At 48.7% G+C, this 15,621-nt stretch overlaps 1 protein-coding gene across 5 annotated transcripts in view; it reads right to left on the bottom strand.

Annotated features, from left to right (window-relative positions):
• The window catches only part of dnajc13 (DnaJ heat shock protein family (Hsp40) member C13), a 211,203-nt gene continuing 195,582 nt past the window's right edge, over nt 1-15,621 (bottom strand). For 2 of the 5 annotated variants that reach the window (XM_033014726.1, XM_033014734.1), the window contains exons 52-57: nt 13,031-13,204; nt 11,249-11,428; nt 9,340-9,480; nt 7,349-7,492; nt 4,720-4,819; nt 1-835 (exon numbers count right to left, since the gene is read on the bottom strand). In XM_033014726.1, coding sequence (XP_032870617.1) covers nt 735-835; nt 4,720-4,819; nt 7,349-7,492; nt 9,340-9,480; nt 11,249-11,428; nt 13,031-13,204 — 840 coding nt within the window. In that variant the 3' untranslated portion in view covers nt 1-734. Of the gene's footprint in view, nt 836-4,093; nt 4,199-4,719; nt 4,820-7,348; nt 7,493-9,339; nt 9,481-11,248; nt 11,429-13,030; nt 13,205-15,621 lie in introns of those variants that run through there. The other 3 variants (XM_033014750.1, XM_033014744.1, XM_033014760.1) reach the window with 3 other exon arrangements.

Raw genomic sequence — 15,621 nt, 5'->3', positions numbered from 1 at the left:
TGAATGCTAATTCCCTTTGCACTTTATTCTTAAAATTTTATGTACAATGACCAATTTACTAATGTACATTCAAATATAGAAAGTTTACACATTGGTATTGTATAGCACAGGTCACAATTACAGTAGGTATTTATATGAATGTTCAAGTTAATACTTTATTTTCCGAGGCACCCCTCAGAAACTGGAAACAGTTATACAAATGTTTTACAAGGTTTTCAATCGGGCAGGCTCATTAAAGATCAGCCGGTGGAGGAATCGTGGTCCATGGCCTAATCAGAAATCAGTTTATTCTACGCCAAAGTTGTTTCTCAAACCAAAACAAAAAAAATCTTACTGTCACGTTTTTTTTTTAAAGTAGCAGGCAGATAGTTGGCCAGCTGCAGAGATATTAACTCCTGTTCTCCCCACAAACTGAAAACTAAAAACTGTAAAATTAAACAAAAACGATCCAGTATTTAGACTCACAGTCCGATATATTAAGTGCAAAAAGTAAAGATTTGGGTACTTGAAAAAATCTCGAAACTTTCCATTCGTGAACAATGCCATTTTGAATGGAACATGTTGATCGGTTGTATAAAATTTACCACCTTTACAAATAAAATGCAAGATTACATTCTGAATGCAACAAGAATCAACTTCTTTTGTAGTTGTGTACAACACTTTACTCCGGAGGATGGTTCACAACTGTGACTGATGTACGTCATCTTCAAGGCGAGGAATGTTGGCCTACTCTCTTATCGGCCCACATCGACCCCTTCACTGTCCACGGGTGGAGGTCCGCTCGGAATGACCGCCGACATTGTTCCCGAAGTAAGATAGCCAGCAATCCCAGGACCTGGATAGAAGCAACATGGTTCATGTTCGTAAGCCGTAGGTGCAGGACAAGGCCATTCGGCTCATTCAATCCTGCCTGTGCTTGGCCCACATCTCCCTAAAATCCTTCCTGTCCATGTACCTATCCAAGTGTCTTACGGTATTGTTTAAATGCCCTGTCCCACGGTACGAGTTCATTCCAAGAGTTCTCCCGAGTTTAAAAAAAATCAAACTCGTGGTAAGCACGGAGAATGAACATAGCGGGTACGTCGGAGCTCTGGGACGTCTCTTAGCGGCTCGTAACGCTAACGGCAGGTACTCGGGAAGATTCGCTAACGGCAGGTAAGCACGGGAAGACTCGTGAAGATTTTTTAACATGTTGAAAAATGTCCACGAGAGTCCCGAGTACCGACGAGTGGCCATTACCGTAAATCTCGAATCTGGGCAAACTCGGGAGAGCTCTTTGAATGAACTCGTACCTTGGGACAGGGCTATAAGACAGAAATGCAGATGCTGGTAAAATCGAAGGTAATCTTAGAATAAAGGGGAGGCCATTTAAGAGGTGAGAAAAAAAAAAAATTTCACCCAGAGAGTTGTGAATTTGTGGAATTCCCTGCCACAGAGGGCAGTGGAGGCCAAATCACTGGATGGATTTAAGAGAGAGTTAGATAGAGATCTCGGGGCTGGTGGAGTCAAGGGATATGGGGAAAAGGCAGGCACGGGTTATTGATTGGGGACGATCAGCCATGATCACAATGAATGGTGGTTGTGGCTCGAAGGACCAAATGGCCTCCTCCTGCACCTATTTTCTATGTTTCTATGTAAGACACAAATTGCTGGAGAAACTCAGCGGGCAAGGCAACATCTATGGAGGGAAGGAATTGGTGACGTTTCGGGTCTCGACCCAAAACGTCGCCAATTCCTTTTCTCCATAGATGCTGCCTCGCCCGTTGAGTTGCTCCAGCATTTTGTGTCTACCATCCTCTGGCCAGGGGTTCCATACACCCACCACCCTCTGTGTGAAAATGTTGTTCTTCAGTTTCCAACCTGTCTTTCCCTCTCAATCCCCATTCTCCCGCCTTCGTCCCATAACCCCCCCGACACCTGTACTAACCAAAGAGAGCTAACCATAAGAGCTCTATCTAACTTTCTGTCAATCTCCACCTTAAAAATATCCATCGGCTTAGCCTCCAATACAAGGTCGTAAGCGATAGGTGGCAGAATTAGGCCGTTCTAAATGGCCTACTCCTTATTCTCAAACTGTGGCCCCTGGTTCTGGACTCCCCCAACATCGGGAACATGTTTCCTGCCTCTAGTATGTCCAAGCCCTTAACAATCTTATATGTTGGGTGGTATGTTAGGTATATGATAGGTGGCAGAATTAGGCCATTCGGCCCATCAAGTCTAATCCGCCATTCAAACATGGCTGATCTATCTCTCCCTCCTAACCCCATTCTCCTGCCTTCTCCCCATAATCCCCGACACCACTTCACTTACAAAACACACATACAACCGTACAGCGCTGCAAAGAATGGCTCCCAATGTTTGTGCTGTGTATGAGTTATCCTAGTTATGCTGATCTCCTCTGCCTGTGTGTGTGATCCATATCCCTCCATTCCCTGCATGTCCAAGTGCCCATCGAGAAGTCTCTTTAGTGCCACAATAGACAATAGGTGCAAGTCTAGGCCATTCGGCCCTTCGAGCCAGCACCACCATTCAATGTGATCATGGCTGATCATCCACAATCAGTGCCCCGTTCCTGCCTTTTCCCCATATTCCCTGATTCCGCCCTTTTTAAGCGATTACATGTTCCTTTTCATTTCCCCGCCATTGCGGGACCTTTGGATCCGAGGTCTTTTCACTCTACATCCAAATTATCAATCCCAAAATGCCACTCACTGAGGCCTATCTAGCCCCTCTGCCGCAGAAGGCAGTAACGCAGTGAATCCACGCAAAAAAAGTTTGGATTTGCTGCGATTTTGGGCCGACTGTACAAGCACCTCATGTGATCTGGAGAAGGGTATATATGGAACAGGACAGCTCAGGCTGAGGCCCTTCGGCCCACAGCGTCAGTGCTGCACATGATGCGCAGACCAACACTGATCCGCGGGCACGCGATCCATATCCCTGCACGTGCAAACCCAGGCGCCTTCTAAACGCCACTATCGTATCTAACTCCGCCACCACCCCTGGCAGCGCGTTCCAGGCGCCCACCACCCACCCACCTTAAAAAAATATACTGGGCCCACACAACTCCCTTCAACTGTGCCCCTCTCAGCTTAAAGCTGTACCCTCTGCTCTAAGAAAAACCTCCCATCCGGGAAGTCTAGACATGGATTATATTTGGAAATTGTTAATACGAGTTTGGGGGGGGGGGGTCTCGGACAAGTACAAACAATTTGTGCAACAACGTTTTTCGGTTAAAAATACTTCAGAGGCGGGCCGGGATGAAGTGAATACCCACAAAATGTCTGCTGCGTTTGCTACAAGGTTTGGCTGCCTGCACATGTATTTCTTTATACAAAGCACCTCGGACACATAGAAACATAGAAAACAGATGCAGGAGTAGGCCATTCGGCCCTTCGAGCCTGTACCACCATTCAATATGATCATGGCTGATCATCCAAATCAGTATCCTGTACCTGCCTTCTCTCCATACCCCCTGATCCCTTTAGCCACAAGGGCCACATCTAACTCCCTCTTAAATATAGCCAATGAAAATCATTTTATCATTTACTGAAATCATTTACTGAGATAATTTACTGCAAAAAGAGACCTTCAATGTACCTCAGTACATGTAATAACAAAGAATAATTGAACATTATAAAATATTCTGTGACTGCTGGGGTTACCAAGGCATTTTTATCGGGAGTTTTTAAACGCACATAAATACACTGATATTAAAGAATGATAAAAATGTTTTTCTCATCTCGGTCCTAAAAGACTTCCCCCTTATCCTTAAACTGTGACCCCTTGTTCTGGACTTCCCCAACATCGGGAACAATCTTCCTGCATCTAGCCTGTCCAACCCCTTAAGAATTTTGTACGTTTCTATAAGATCTATGTTTCTATGTTTCTATCTCCCCTCAGTCTTCTAAATTCTAGCGAGTACAAGCCGAGTCTATCCAGTCTTTCTTCATATGAAAGTCCTGCCATCCCAGGAATCAGTCTGGTGAACCTTCTCTGTGCTCCCTCTATGGCAAGAATGTCTTTCCTCAGATTAGGAGACCAAAACTGCATGAGCAAAGACCAAAACAAGCATGAGGAAGATGGTATCTACCTTGCTGCACAGTTAAGAATTGAACATTGAGCCTGTCAAAGCAGCCCTAAAGCCCACTTCTCAGGTGGAGAGGACTAGTGCCAGTAAGGAGGGAAGGTGAGGCACCTAGGGGAGAGAAAGAGATAGACAGAAAGTGACAGGAGCAAGCAGAGAGACAAGCATCACGCTCTTCTTGCAGGCAGGAAAATTAAGCAGCAAAGCACAGGTTATTTCGAGTTACTGTAATCTTTAACAACTCAAGAGTTTTAGTAGCAATAGAATAAACAGTGTAAATGTGAGACACAAAAGGCTGGAGTCACTCAGCAGTTACAGGCAGCATCTCTGGACAAAAGGAATGGGTGACGTTTCGGGTCGAGACCCTTCTTCAGACTGAGAGTCATGTTCTCCAGAGATGCCTGCCCTGACCCGCGATTACTCCAGCACTCGTGAACCTATCCATGTCCCAGAGATGCTGCCTGACCCGCTGAGTTACTCCAGCACTCTGTGAAACGTCACCTATCCATGTTCACCAGAGATGCTGCCTGACCCGCTGAGTTACTCCAGCACTCTGTGTTTATCTGCCGTCAGTAGCTGGGTTTGAAGTTACATCTCACACAGTTATCACCCCCTGATGAGATATTACTCACCTGTAAGATATCCTGACGTTTGCGACTCAGAAATGAATAGATCATGCTTCTGATCTTTAAAGGCACTCCACACAGATGAACGACTCAGGATTTCATTTACCTGAAGAAAAATTATGTTTAAATAGTGAGGAGGATGAGGAGGGGGAGTCTTATAGACATGTAAAAAATCAGGAGAGGAATAGATTGGGCAGACGCACAGAGTCTCTTGCCCAGAGTAGGGGAATTGAGGACCAGAGAGACTAGGTCTAAGGAGAGGGGGGAGGGGGAGGAAGATTTAATAGAAATCTAAGGGGTAACTTTATCATGGATGTATGGAACGGGCTGCCAGAGGAGGTTGTTGAGGCTGGGACTATCCCAACGTTGAGAAAACATTTGGACAGGTACATGGATAGAAACATAGAAACATAGAAAATAGGTGCAGGGGTAGGCCATTCGGCCTTTCGAGCCAGCACCACCATTCATTGTGATCATGGCTGATCGTCCCCTATCAATAACCCGTGCCTGCCTTCTCGATACCCTATCAATAACCCGTGCCTGCCTAGGACAGGTTTGGAGGGATATGGACCAAGCGCAGGCAGGTAGGACTAGTGTAGATGGGACATGTTGGTCGGTGTGGGCAAGTTGGGCTGAGGGGCCTGTTTCCACACTGTATCACTCTATGAATCAAATTCGATTGTGACCAATTCTCCAGATGACTGTGTATGTAAACAATGCGAGTTGTCCAAACCGAGACAGGCTGCAAATGTTTACCTTCCTTAGAAAATAGTGAAAATGTCAAAGGCAATGTCAGAAATGTATGTATTCAAAGGAATGGGAACATTTTAACCAACCTAAACCATGTAGACTGCTGCTTAGTACAGTGGTGCAGCGGTGGAGTTGCTGCCTCACAGCGCCAGAGGCCCGGGGTCCATCCTGACCAAGGGTGCTGCCTGTACAGAGTTTGTATGTTTTCCCTGTGACCACGTGGGTTTTCTCCGTGTGCTCCGGTTTCCTCCCAAGTCCCAAGCAAACAGAGAAAAGAGGTGCAGGAGTAGGCTGTTCGGCCCTTCGGCCGTTCGATATGATCATAGCTGATCATCCTAAATCAGTACCCCGTTCCTGCTTTCTCCCCATATACCTTGAGCCACTCTCTCTTGAAAACATCCAGTGAACCGGCCTCCACTGCCTTCTGTGGCAGAGAATTCCACAGATTCACAACTCTCTGTGTGAAAAAGTGTTTCCTCGTCTCAGTCTTAAATGGCCTACCCCTTATTCTTAAACTGTGATCCCTGGTTCTGGATTACCACAACATCGGGAACATGTTTCCTGCCTCTATTGTGTCCAAAACCATAAAAATCTTATATGTTTCAATGAGATACCCTCTCATCCTTCTAAATTCCAGTGAACACAAGCCCAGCTGCTCCATTCTTTCCTCATATATCAGTCCCGCCTTCCCGGGAATTAACCTGGTGAACCTACACTGCACTTCCACAATAGCAAGACTTGCGGGTTTGTACGTTAATTGGCTTTGGGAAAAATTGTAAATTGTCCCTGGTGTGTAGGATAGTATTAGTGTATGGCGTGACCGCTGGTTGCTATGAGCTATTTTTGCACTGGGTCTCTAAAGCCTAAAGCCCAGGAACAGGCCCTTCGGCCCATAATGTCTGTGCCAAACATGATGCCAAGTTAAACTAATCTCCTCTGCCTGCACGTGGTCCATATCCCTCCATATCCATGTGCCTATCTACAGTAGATAAGGCAGGAGAATGAGGTTAGGAGGGAGAGATAGACAATAGACAATAGGTGCAGAAGTAGGCCATTCGGCCCTTCGAGCCACCACCGCCATTCAATGTGATCATGGCTGATCATCCCCAATCAGTACTCCGTTCCTGCCTTCTCTCCATATCCCCTGACTCCGCTATTATGTCCTTCCTCAAATTAGGGGACCAAAACTGCACACAATACTCCAGGTGTGATCTCACTAGGGCCCTGTACAACTTCAGACGGATCTCTTTGCTCCTATACTCAACTACTCTTGTTGTAAAGGCCAACATGCCATTCGCTTTCTTCACTGCCTGCTGTACCTGCATGCTTACTTTCATTGACTGATGAACAAGGACCCCCAGATCCCGTTGTACTTCCCCCATTTCCCAACTTGACACCATTTAGATAATAATCTGTCTTCCTGTTTTTGCCACCAAAGTGGATAACCTCACATTTATCCACATTAAACTGCATCTGCCATGCATCTGCCCACTCACCCAACCTGCGGGGGGAACAGTTTGTGTTGTTAAATTACAATTCTGAAAATGAGAAGATTTTTCCCAAATAACTTTTATTTTTATGAGAATGTTTCCGTAAACCGGCTTCCGTCTCCGCACTAGTTATCTTTGCTCCGCTATGGGATCTTTGGTGCGGAGACGGAAGCCGGTTACGGAAATGGGGCCTAAAATTACCCATGAATCTGCCCATGACCGCACTACATCTTTATCGTCGAGTGATCTATCTTGCTTGCTATTGGGTCTTTGGCTGGGACCTCTAGTCCGAGACGCTCCCAACAGTGGAAACATCCTCCCCACATCCACTCTATCCAGGCCTTTCATGATTATGCATGTCACAGTGAGAAACGTAGAGAATGAGCACAGCCTACCTGTTCACCGTGCTGCAGGCTGCGAGTCATTGATTTCAGTGCATTGACTATCTGGGCCTTCGTGGCGGCTGGGTTTTCTACCTTCTCGAGTCCTACTCCTTCCAACAGCTGCAGCAGATATGGCACCAACTCCATCTTCAGACCCTTGGGGGGAAAAAAAGAGGAAACGGTTCAAATTTCCCAGGCCCATTCACCAAAGAATCGCGTTCACCATTTCCACGAGTCTTTTAACCTGTTCACTGCCAGGTTTTGTTTCTCATTATTGGTCATGACGCGAGTATAATCGAGGATGGCACTGAACAGGTTAAACCTGGGGTGAGCTGGGTTGACCATTCCCACATGGAGCAAGAGAGAGAGAGAGAGAGTTTAGTTTGGAGATACAGAGCAGAAACAGGCACTTCGGCCCACCGGGTCCACACCAGTGATCCCCGCACATTATAGACAATAGACAATAGGTGCAGGAGTAGGCAATTCGGCCCTTTGCGCCAGCACCGCCATTCACTGTGATCATGGCTGATCATCCCCAATCAGTAATCCCGTTCCTGCCTTCTCCTCATATACCCTGACTCCGCTATTTTTAAGAGCCCTATCTAGCTTTCTCTTGAAAGTATCCAGAGAACCGGCCTCCACCGCCCTCTGAGGCAGAGAATTCCACAGACACACAACTCTCTGAGAAAAAGTGTTTCCTCGTCTCCATTCTAAATGGCTTACTCCTTATTCTTAAACTGCGGCCCCTAGTTCTGGACTCCCCCAACATCAGGAACATGTTTCCTGCCTCTAGCGTGTCCAAACCCTTAACAATCTTATACGTTTCAATGAGATATCCTCTCATCCTTCTAAACTCCAGAGTACAAGCCCAGCTGCTCCATTCTCTCAGCATATGACTGTCCTGCCATCCCGGGAATTAACCTTCCTGCAGGAATTAACCTTCCTGGATTAACATCATCCTGCACGCACTTGGGACAATTTTTACACATACACCAAGCCAATTAACCTACAAACCTGCACGTCTTTGGAGTGTGGGAGGAAACCGAAGATCTCGGAGAAAACCCACGCACGTCACGGGGAGAACGTACAAACTAGGTACAGACAGTACCCGTAGTCAGGATCGAACCCGGGTCTCCGGCGCTGCATTGGCTGCAAGGCAGCAGCTCCACTGCTGCGCCACCATGGCCGCCCTTGTTTACATCATACATAAACATTTTAAACACATGGACTTATAAAGCTGCCGGCACCCTTGGTTCCAGAGCTTTTTCTGGATTATACTTTCTGATGGACTTGAGGGGGGCCAATATGCCGGCCGGCAAACTCGGCCGTGGAAACGGATCTGCTGGCTCCGGCCGGGCCGGAATTCCAGAGCCCCGGACACGGGGGGCCAAATTCCACCCGTTGATCGGCCTCGGAAATCCCGATGAGATTGAGATCAGCCGCCTCACCTGTGAGGGGGGGGGGGGGGAGATTTGTCCACGTTATAGGAGGGGTCGGACCAACAGTTGCCAGAAAATCAGTGGTGGACCCAATAGACAATAGACGCAGGAGTAGGCCATTCATCCCTTCGAGCCAGCACCGCCATTCATTGTGATCATGGCTGATCATCCCCAATCAGTACCCCGTTCCTGCCTTCTCCCCATATCGCCTATGTTTAAGAGCCCTATCTAGCTCTCTCTTGAAAGCATCCAGAGAACCTGCCTCCACCGCCCTCTGACGCAGAGAATTCCACAGACTCACCACTCTCTGTGAGAAAAAGTGTTTCCTCGTCTCCGTTCTAAATGGCTTACTCCTTATTCTTAAACCCCGTACGTTTAAATGCTACTTCGCTAACTGGACATAACAAACTGTACGTGAAAAACCCACGCTATCACGGGGAGAACGTACGAACTCCGTACAGACAGGATGGAACCCGGGTCCCTGGCACTGTGAGGCAGCAGCTCTACCCGCTGCGCCACCATGCCGCCCCCTAAATGCTATCATCAGCAGGGAGGGATACCCACCTGAGCCACCAGGTCAGTCTGCTCCTTCTGAAACATGCGGTTGAGAGACTCCGAGGCGAGGCCGATCATGTCCGATCGAATCTTCATCCCGTTCATCAGTGGCCCGATGGTCTCCATTGCCGCCATGGCTCGCACACACAACTTAAACAAGAAGGCAGTCTCGTCACACTGACAAACAACCTCACTCAGTCAACACTCAGACAACGTATACAGTTTATTGTCACGTGTACCGAGGTACAGTGAAAATCTCTTGGTGCCTGCAGTGAAAAGCCCTGTCCCACGGTACGAGTTCATTCCAAGAGCTCTCCTGAGTTTGCCCTGATTCGAACTTGGAGATTTACGGTAATGGCCGCTCGTCGGTACTCGGGGCTCTCGTGGACATTTTTCATCATGTTGAAAAATCTTCATGAGTCTTGCCGTGCTTACCTGCCGTTAGCGAGTACTCCCGAGTACCTGCCGTTAGCACTAAGAGACGTCCCGAGCTCCGACGTACCCGCTACGTTCATTCTCCGTGCTTACCACGAGTTTGATTTTTTTAAAACTCAGGAGAGCTCTTGGAATGAACTCGTACCGTGGGACAGGGCTATAACCACTCAGCGGAAAGACAATACGCGAATACAAGCGTTATAGTCACGGATTTGGACGAGGGGACTGAAGACATTGTGGCCAAGTTTGCGAATGATACGAAAATAGGTGGAGGGGCAGGTAGTGTAGAGAAAGCAGGGGGGACTCTGCAGAAGGACTTGGACAGGTTGGGAGAGTGGGCAGAGAAGTGGCAGATGGAATATAGTGTAGCAAAGTGTGGAGTCATGCATTGTGGTCGTAGGAATAAAGGCGTAGACTATTATCGAAATGGGGATAGAATGGCATAATTCTGCTCCTATGACGTACAAATTTATACAGTTTTACTAAGTTGTTAATTGCCATTTATTTTTGTTTACACACATTTAATTGTACGACCATAATCTGATAATGCTGATGATAGATATAAGTTCATACATTCATGCTATAGGAGCAGAATTATGCCATTAAAGGGCCTGTACCACTTACGTGATTTATTTCGGCGACTTGCCAGCACCCGTCATAGTCGCACCAGGTGGCCGAAAATTTTCAACATGTTAAAAATCCAGCGGCGACCAGAAAAAGGCACGACTCTTTGGGCGACTATTCACGACCATACAGGCGACATGTCGCGGGGTGAAGCCTGTATGGTGGCGAGTAGTATGAACTTATATCTATCATCAGCATTATCAGATTATGCCATTCTATCCCCATTTCGATAATAGTCTACGCCTTTATTCCTACGACCACAATGCATGACTCCACACTTTAGCCTATCCAGTCTACTCTGCTGTTTAATTTTGGCTGATCTATCTCTCCCTCTTAACCCCATTCTCCTGCTTTCTCCCCATAACCACTGACATGGTACAGAGAGATACAGATACATAGATATACAGCGTGGATGCCGGCCCTTCAGCCCAACAAGTCCATGCTGGCCACTAATCACCAGCACTCTAGTTCTATCCTGCACACTAGGGGCGATTTTGCCGAAGCCAATTAACCTACAATCCTGCCCGCCTTAGGACGTAGGAGGAAACCTATGCGGTCACGGGGAGAACGTACAAACTCCGTACAGAGAGCACCCGTAGTCAGGATTGAACCCGGGTCTCCGGCGCTGTGAGGCAGCAACTCTACCGCTGCGCCACCGTGCCGCCCTGCAGTGCAGTGAAAAGCTTTTGTTGTGTTCTAACCAGTTAAGACTACAGAAAGACGATATATGATTACAATCGAGCCGCCCACAGTGAACAGATAATGGATACAGAGTTTGACTATAGTGGCCTATTTCTGCTCCATCCACGTGTGGAAATCAAAAACGGCTACTTGACAGCGGAATCAAATAAGGCTTTACCTCGTTGTCGGAGAGCGCGTGAATGAGGCGGATTGAAGACTTGGGGATGGCGTTATTCTGGTGGTTCAGAGCGGTAATGACTTTGGGAAGGTGCCCCAGGGGCGGCACTTGGTCTGCCAACTGGGGCTGCGAGTGGAACAGGCAGACGGAGGCCGTGGTCACCAGCTCTAACGTTTCACCCTGTGAGGACAAAACAACCCATTACAATCATTCCCGGCTTAAATGTTGCCTTCAATTTACCACACACAACCCACCCAGCGGAATGAATATTGACTTCCCCTTCCCGAGTCGCTGTGTGAAGAACGTTCTCGACCCGAAACGGCACATTGCTTTTGTCCAGAGATGCTGCCTGACCCGCTGAGTTACTCCAGCACTCTGTCTATCAAAACCCTCCCGGCCCGCCCACCCAGCGGTATACTTCAAGTAACTTCAAGAACCCTTGCATCCCCTTCCCTCTCTCTCTGCTCCTCACCCACCCAAGTCGTACCAGCTTGAAAGTTGTCTTGTTGAGTCTCATTGTCTGTGACTGGTTTTCACCCAGCCCACAGCTAACAATGGCCTGTTTCCTTCATCATCGTTACTTCTTTGAATCTCTTTCATTCATTTCTTCTATATCTCTCTCTACATCATCGTCTATATCTCTCGTTTCCCTCTCCCCCGACTCTCAGTCTGAAGAAGGGCCTCGACCCGAACGTCACATATTCCTTTTCTCCAGAGATGCTGCCTGACCCGCTTGAGTTACTCCAGCATTTTGTATCCATTCGCCCGACCCCAGACCGACCACCCAAACCCCGGCAGATGCCTCCCTTCAAGGCTGTGGAAAAGCAGATGAGTCCCGCGGCTGGGGCCGAGGTCGGTGCCACCGTGGCGTCCGGAGAGGACCCGGCGGCGATAGCGGAGAGGTCGGTGATGATGATGATGATGATGATGATGGCGCCGACCGATGGACCACGTGTTAGTGGGGACGCCGCTGCCGGGGGATGGAGCGTGGGGGAACCGGCGTGAGGGGTGGGGGAGGGGAGGAACAATGGGGAACTGTAGGGCGGAGGGGAAACAAAAGGGGCTATCCCACTTGGGCGACCTAATTGGCGAGTTTAGAAGAGTTCGAAAAAATGGCACGTTGAAGACTTCCTTCGACTATGTTGAAGACCTCCTTCCACCTCCTTTGACTATGTTGAAGACCAGCTTCGGCTAGCTACAACTAGCTACGGGAAAATTGGACACCGATTAGTGGAGAGTGAAGACGACCTCCTTCAATCTCCCCTCCACTATGATGAAGGCTATCTACGACTACCCTTGATTACCTACGACTAACATGCCGACCTACTACGACTAAACCTACGAGTAATAAAAGTATCAATTTTTTTCCATGGCGACCTTTTTTTTACTCGCGGGCATTTATTAACATGTTGAAAAACCGCCGCGGCCTAGCTGCGGCCCTGAGTACGCGGAGACCACCCTCGAGCATGAAGGAGAGTTACGAGGAACTCCTACGACCTTGTGTCGACCATGCTGCGAGTATGAGTCGATGGCAAACTCGCCAGAACTCGCGGATTAGGTCGCCCAAGTAGGACAGGCCCTAAAGGAGGAACTGGCCCAGGGGTGCTTTGTAACGTTGCCTGCGCCCTCTATGTAGCGACTATTTACATACCATGGGTAGGCAAGCAAAGAATGTCACTGTGACTTGTCACTGTGACAATAAAGTATCCATTCATCCATCCAGTCATTCATTCAGACCCGCTCAAAGCCCCACTAGAGCCGCACAAATCCCATTGGACTTACGTTAGGATTACTTGCTTCCAGAAGTTCCGTTAATTTCTCCAGCAATGCGACAAGGAACTCCCTGGGCTTTCGTAGAACCCAACCTGGCTGCGCAATAAAAATCCTCAGGAAGACTCCTCCAACGGACAATTCATCTCTAGCTTCGCCGTGGACAACGGTGAAGTCCTCGGGCAGCTGGAACAGCACGGGAAGCAGTAGTCGTTAAGCAAGAACATCACTAGCGTATTAACATTAACAACGTTGAAGAAGCACTTAGGCAGGAACATGGATGGATAGTATACAAAAGGAGCGAAGGAAATAGGCAACGTTTCGGGCCGAAACCTTTCTTCAGACTGATTCTTCAGTCTGAAGAAGGGTTTCGGCCCGAAACGTTGCCTATTTCCTTCGCTCCTGAGATGCTGCTGCACCCGCTGAGTTTCTCCAGCACTTTTCCCACAGCACGGAAACAGGCCCTTCGGCCCAACACATCCACGCTGACCAAGGTGTCCATTCTAAGCCAGTCCCATTTTTCTGCATTTGGCCCAAATTCCACTAAACCTTTCCGATCCAGGTTCTTGGCCAAGTGTCTTTCACAAGTTGTTATAGTGCCTTCATCCAGGGGAGGAAATCCTGGGGGGGGTGGGGGGGGAGGGGGGACACGTCGCCCCCCCTCCACTCCGCCCCCCCCCTCTTTTGAGAGGTGGGGGTACAATCCCCCCCATGTTTTGTAATCCGTACTGTATCAGACGCTTTCTAAGGGCTGAATGGTCCCGTTCGCGGGGCCTTTCAGCGCCCGGCGCGGCTTAAAATCAAACTGCTGCATCGAGGCGATCGAGCCTCCCGGTGTTGAAGCCCCCGCCGGCCGATGAAAGGCCCCCGCGAACGGGCCGTTTCAAGCCCCAAGATTCGGGGCAGACGAAGCTGCTGTTGCTGGAGTTCGGAGTCGGTCACCAACCAGGTCAGCTCCCGATGTTACCGTCCACAGGGCCCACGGCCGAAGCCTTGCATGTGTGTGTGTGCGCGCGAGCGGCCACCAAGAAATTGTGTCCCCCGCATGTTTTGATAACGATTTCCTCATCAACTAGCTACTCCGGCAGCCTAGATATTTACCTCGTCCCTCGATGACCAGCTGAAGATGAAGTTTGCAGGATCACGGTGGGATTGGACCCCCATGTACCTGGAGTATCAGGCCAGAGCACCGAGTTACTGGGGTGGTCAGGGGTTATGGGGTGAAGGCAGGAGAATGGGAGAGATAGATCAGCCATGATTGAACGGCGTAGCAGACTTGATGGGCCCCGATTGCCAAATACTGCTGCTATCGCTTATAAACTGAGCTCAGTAACACAATCACTGTCCCATTTGTGATGACAACTCCCACCAGGTAATGAAGTTACAGGATCGTTTAGTTTAGTTTAGAGATACAGCGTGGAAACAGGCCCTCCGGCCCTCCGAGTCCGCGCCGACCAGAGATCGCCGCACACTAGCACTATCCTACACACACTAGGGACAATTTACAACTTTTACCAAAGCCAATTAAACCGCCAAACCTGCGAGTGTGGGAGGAAACCGCAGCACCCGGAGAAATCCCACGCAGGTCTTGCTATTGAGGGAGTGCAGCGTAATAATAATAATAATACATTTTATTTATGGGCGCCTTTCAAGAGTCTCAAGGACACCTTAAAAAAATTTAGCAGGTAGAGGAAAAACATGTAAGGGGAATGAAATAAATAGTAGAGACATGACTAGTACACAAAGTAAAGACAGAATTCAATACAAAACACAATATGAGGCAATTAATGCACAGATGAAAAGGGACGGGGACGTGGGGCTAAGGATAGGCAGAGGTGAAGAGATGGGTCTTGAGGCGGGACTGGAAGATGGTGAGGGACACGGAATTGCGGATCAGTTGGGGGAGGGAGTTCCAGAGCCTGGGAGCTGCCCTGGAGAAGGCTCTGTCCCCAAAACTGCGGAGGTTGGACGTGGATGGAGAGGAGACCGGCTGATGTGGATCTGAGGGACCGTGAGGGTTGGTAGGGGGAGAGGTCAGTGAGATATGGGGGGGCCAGATGGTGGAGGGCTTTGTAGGTGAGGATAAGGATTTTGTAGGTGATCCGGTGGAAGATGGGAAGCCAGTGAAGTTGTTTGAGGACTGGAGTGATGTGATGCCAGGATTTGGTGTGGGTGATGAGTCGGGCGGCTGCGTTCTGGACCAGTTGGAGTCGGTTGATGTAGGTGGAGCTGATGCCAAGGAGAAGTGAGTTGCAATAGTCCAGTCGGGAGGAGATGAAGGCATGGATGAGTCTTTCAGCAGCGGGAGGTGTGAGAGAGGGCCTGAGTTTGGCGATGTTGCGGAGATGAAAGAAGGAGGTTTTAATGACATGGCGGATGTGAGGCTCAAGGGAGAGGGTGGAATCAAAGATCACGCCAAGGTTGCGGGCCTTGGGAGATGGGGGGACAGTGGTGCCGTCGATGGTGAGAGTGGGGTTATTGATTTTGCTGAGTGTGGCTTTGGAGCCTATGAGGAGGAATTCTGTCTTATCGCTGTTGAGTTTGAGGAAGTTATGTTGCATCCAGGTTTTTATAGCTGACAAACAGGAGTTGATATGGGAGAG

This window comes from Amblyraja radiata, chromosome 2 (genome assembly GCF_010909765.2).
Source record: "Amblyraja radiata isolate CabotCenter1 chromosome 2, sAmbRad1.1.pri, whole genome shotgun sequence".
Classification (NCBI taxonomy): Eukaryota; Metazoa; Chordata; class Chondrichthyes; order Rajiformes; family Rajidae; genus Amblyraja; species Amblyraja radiata.
The sequence above is the reverse complement of the archived record's forward strand: the minus strand, read 5'-3'. Positions and strand labels throughout refer to the sequence as shown.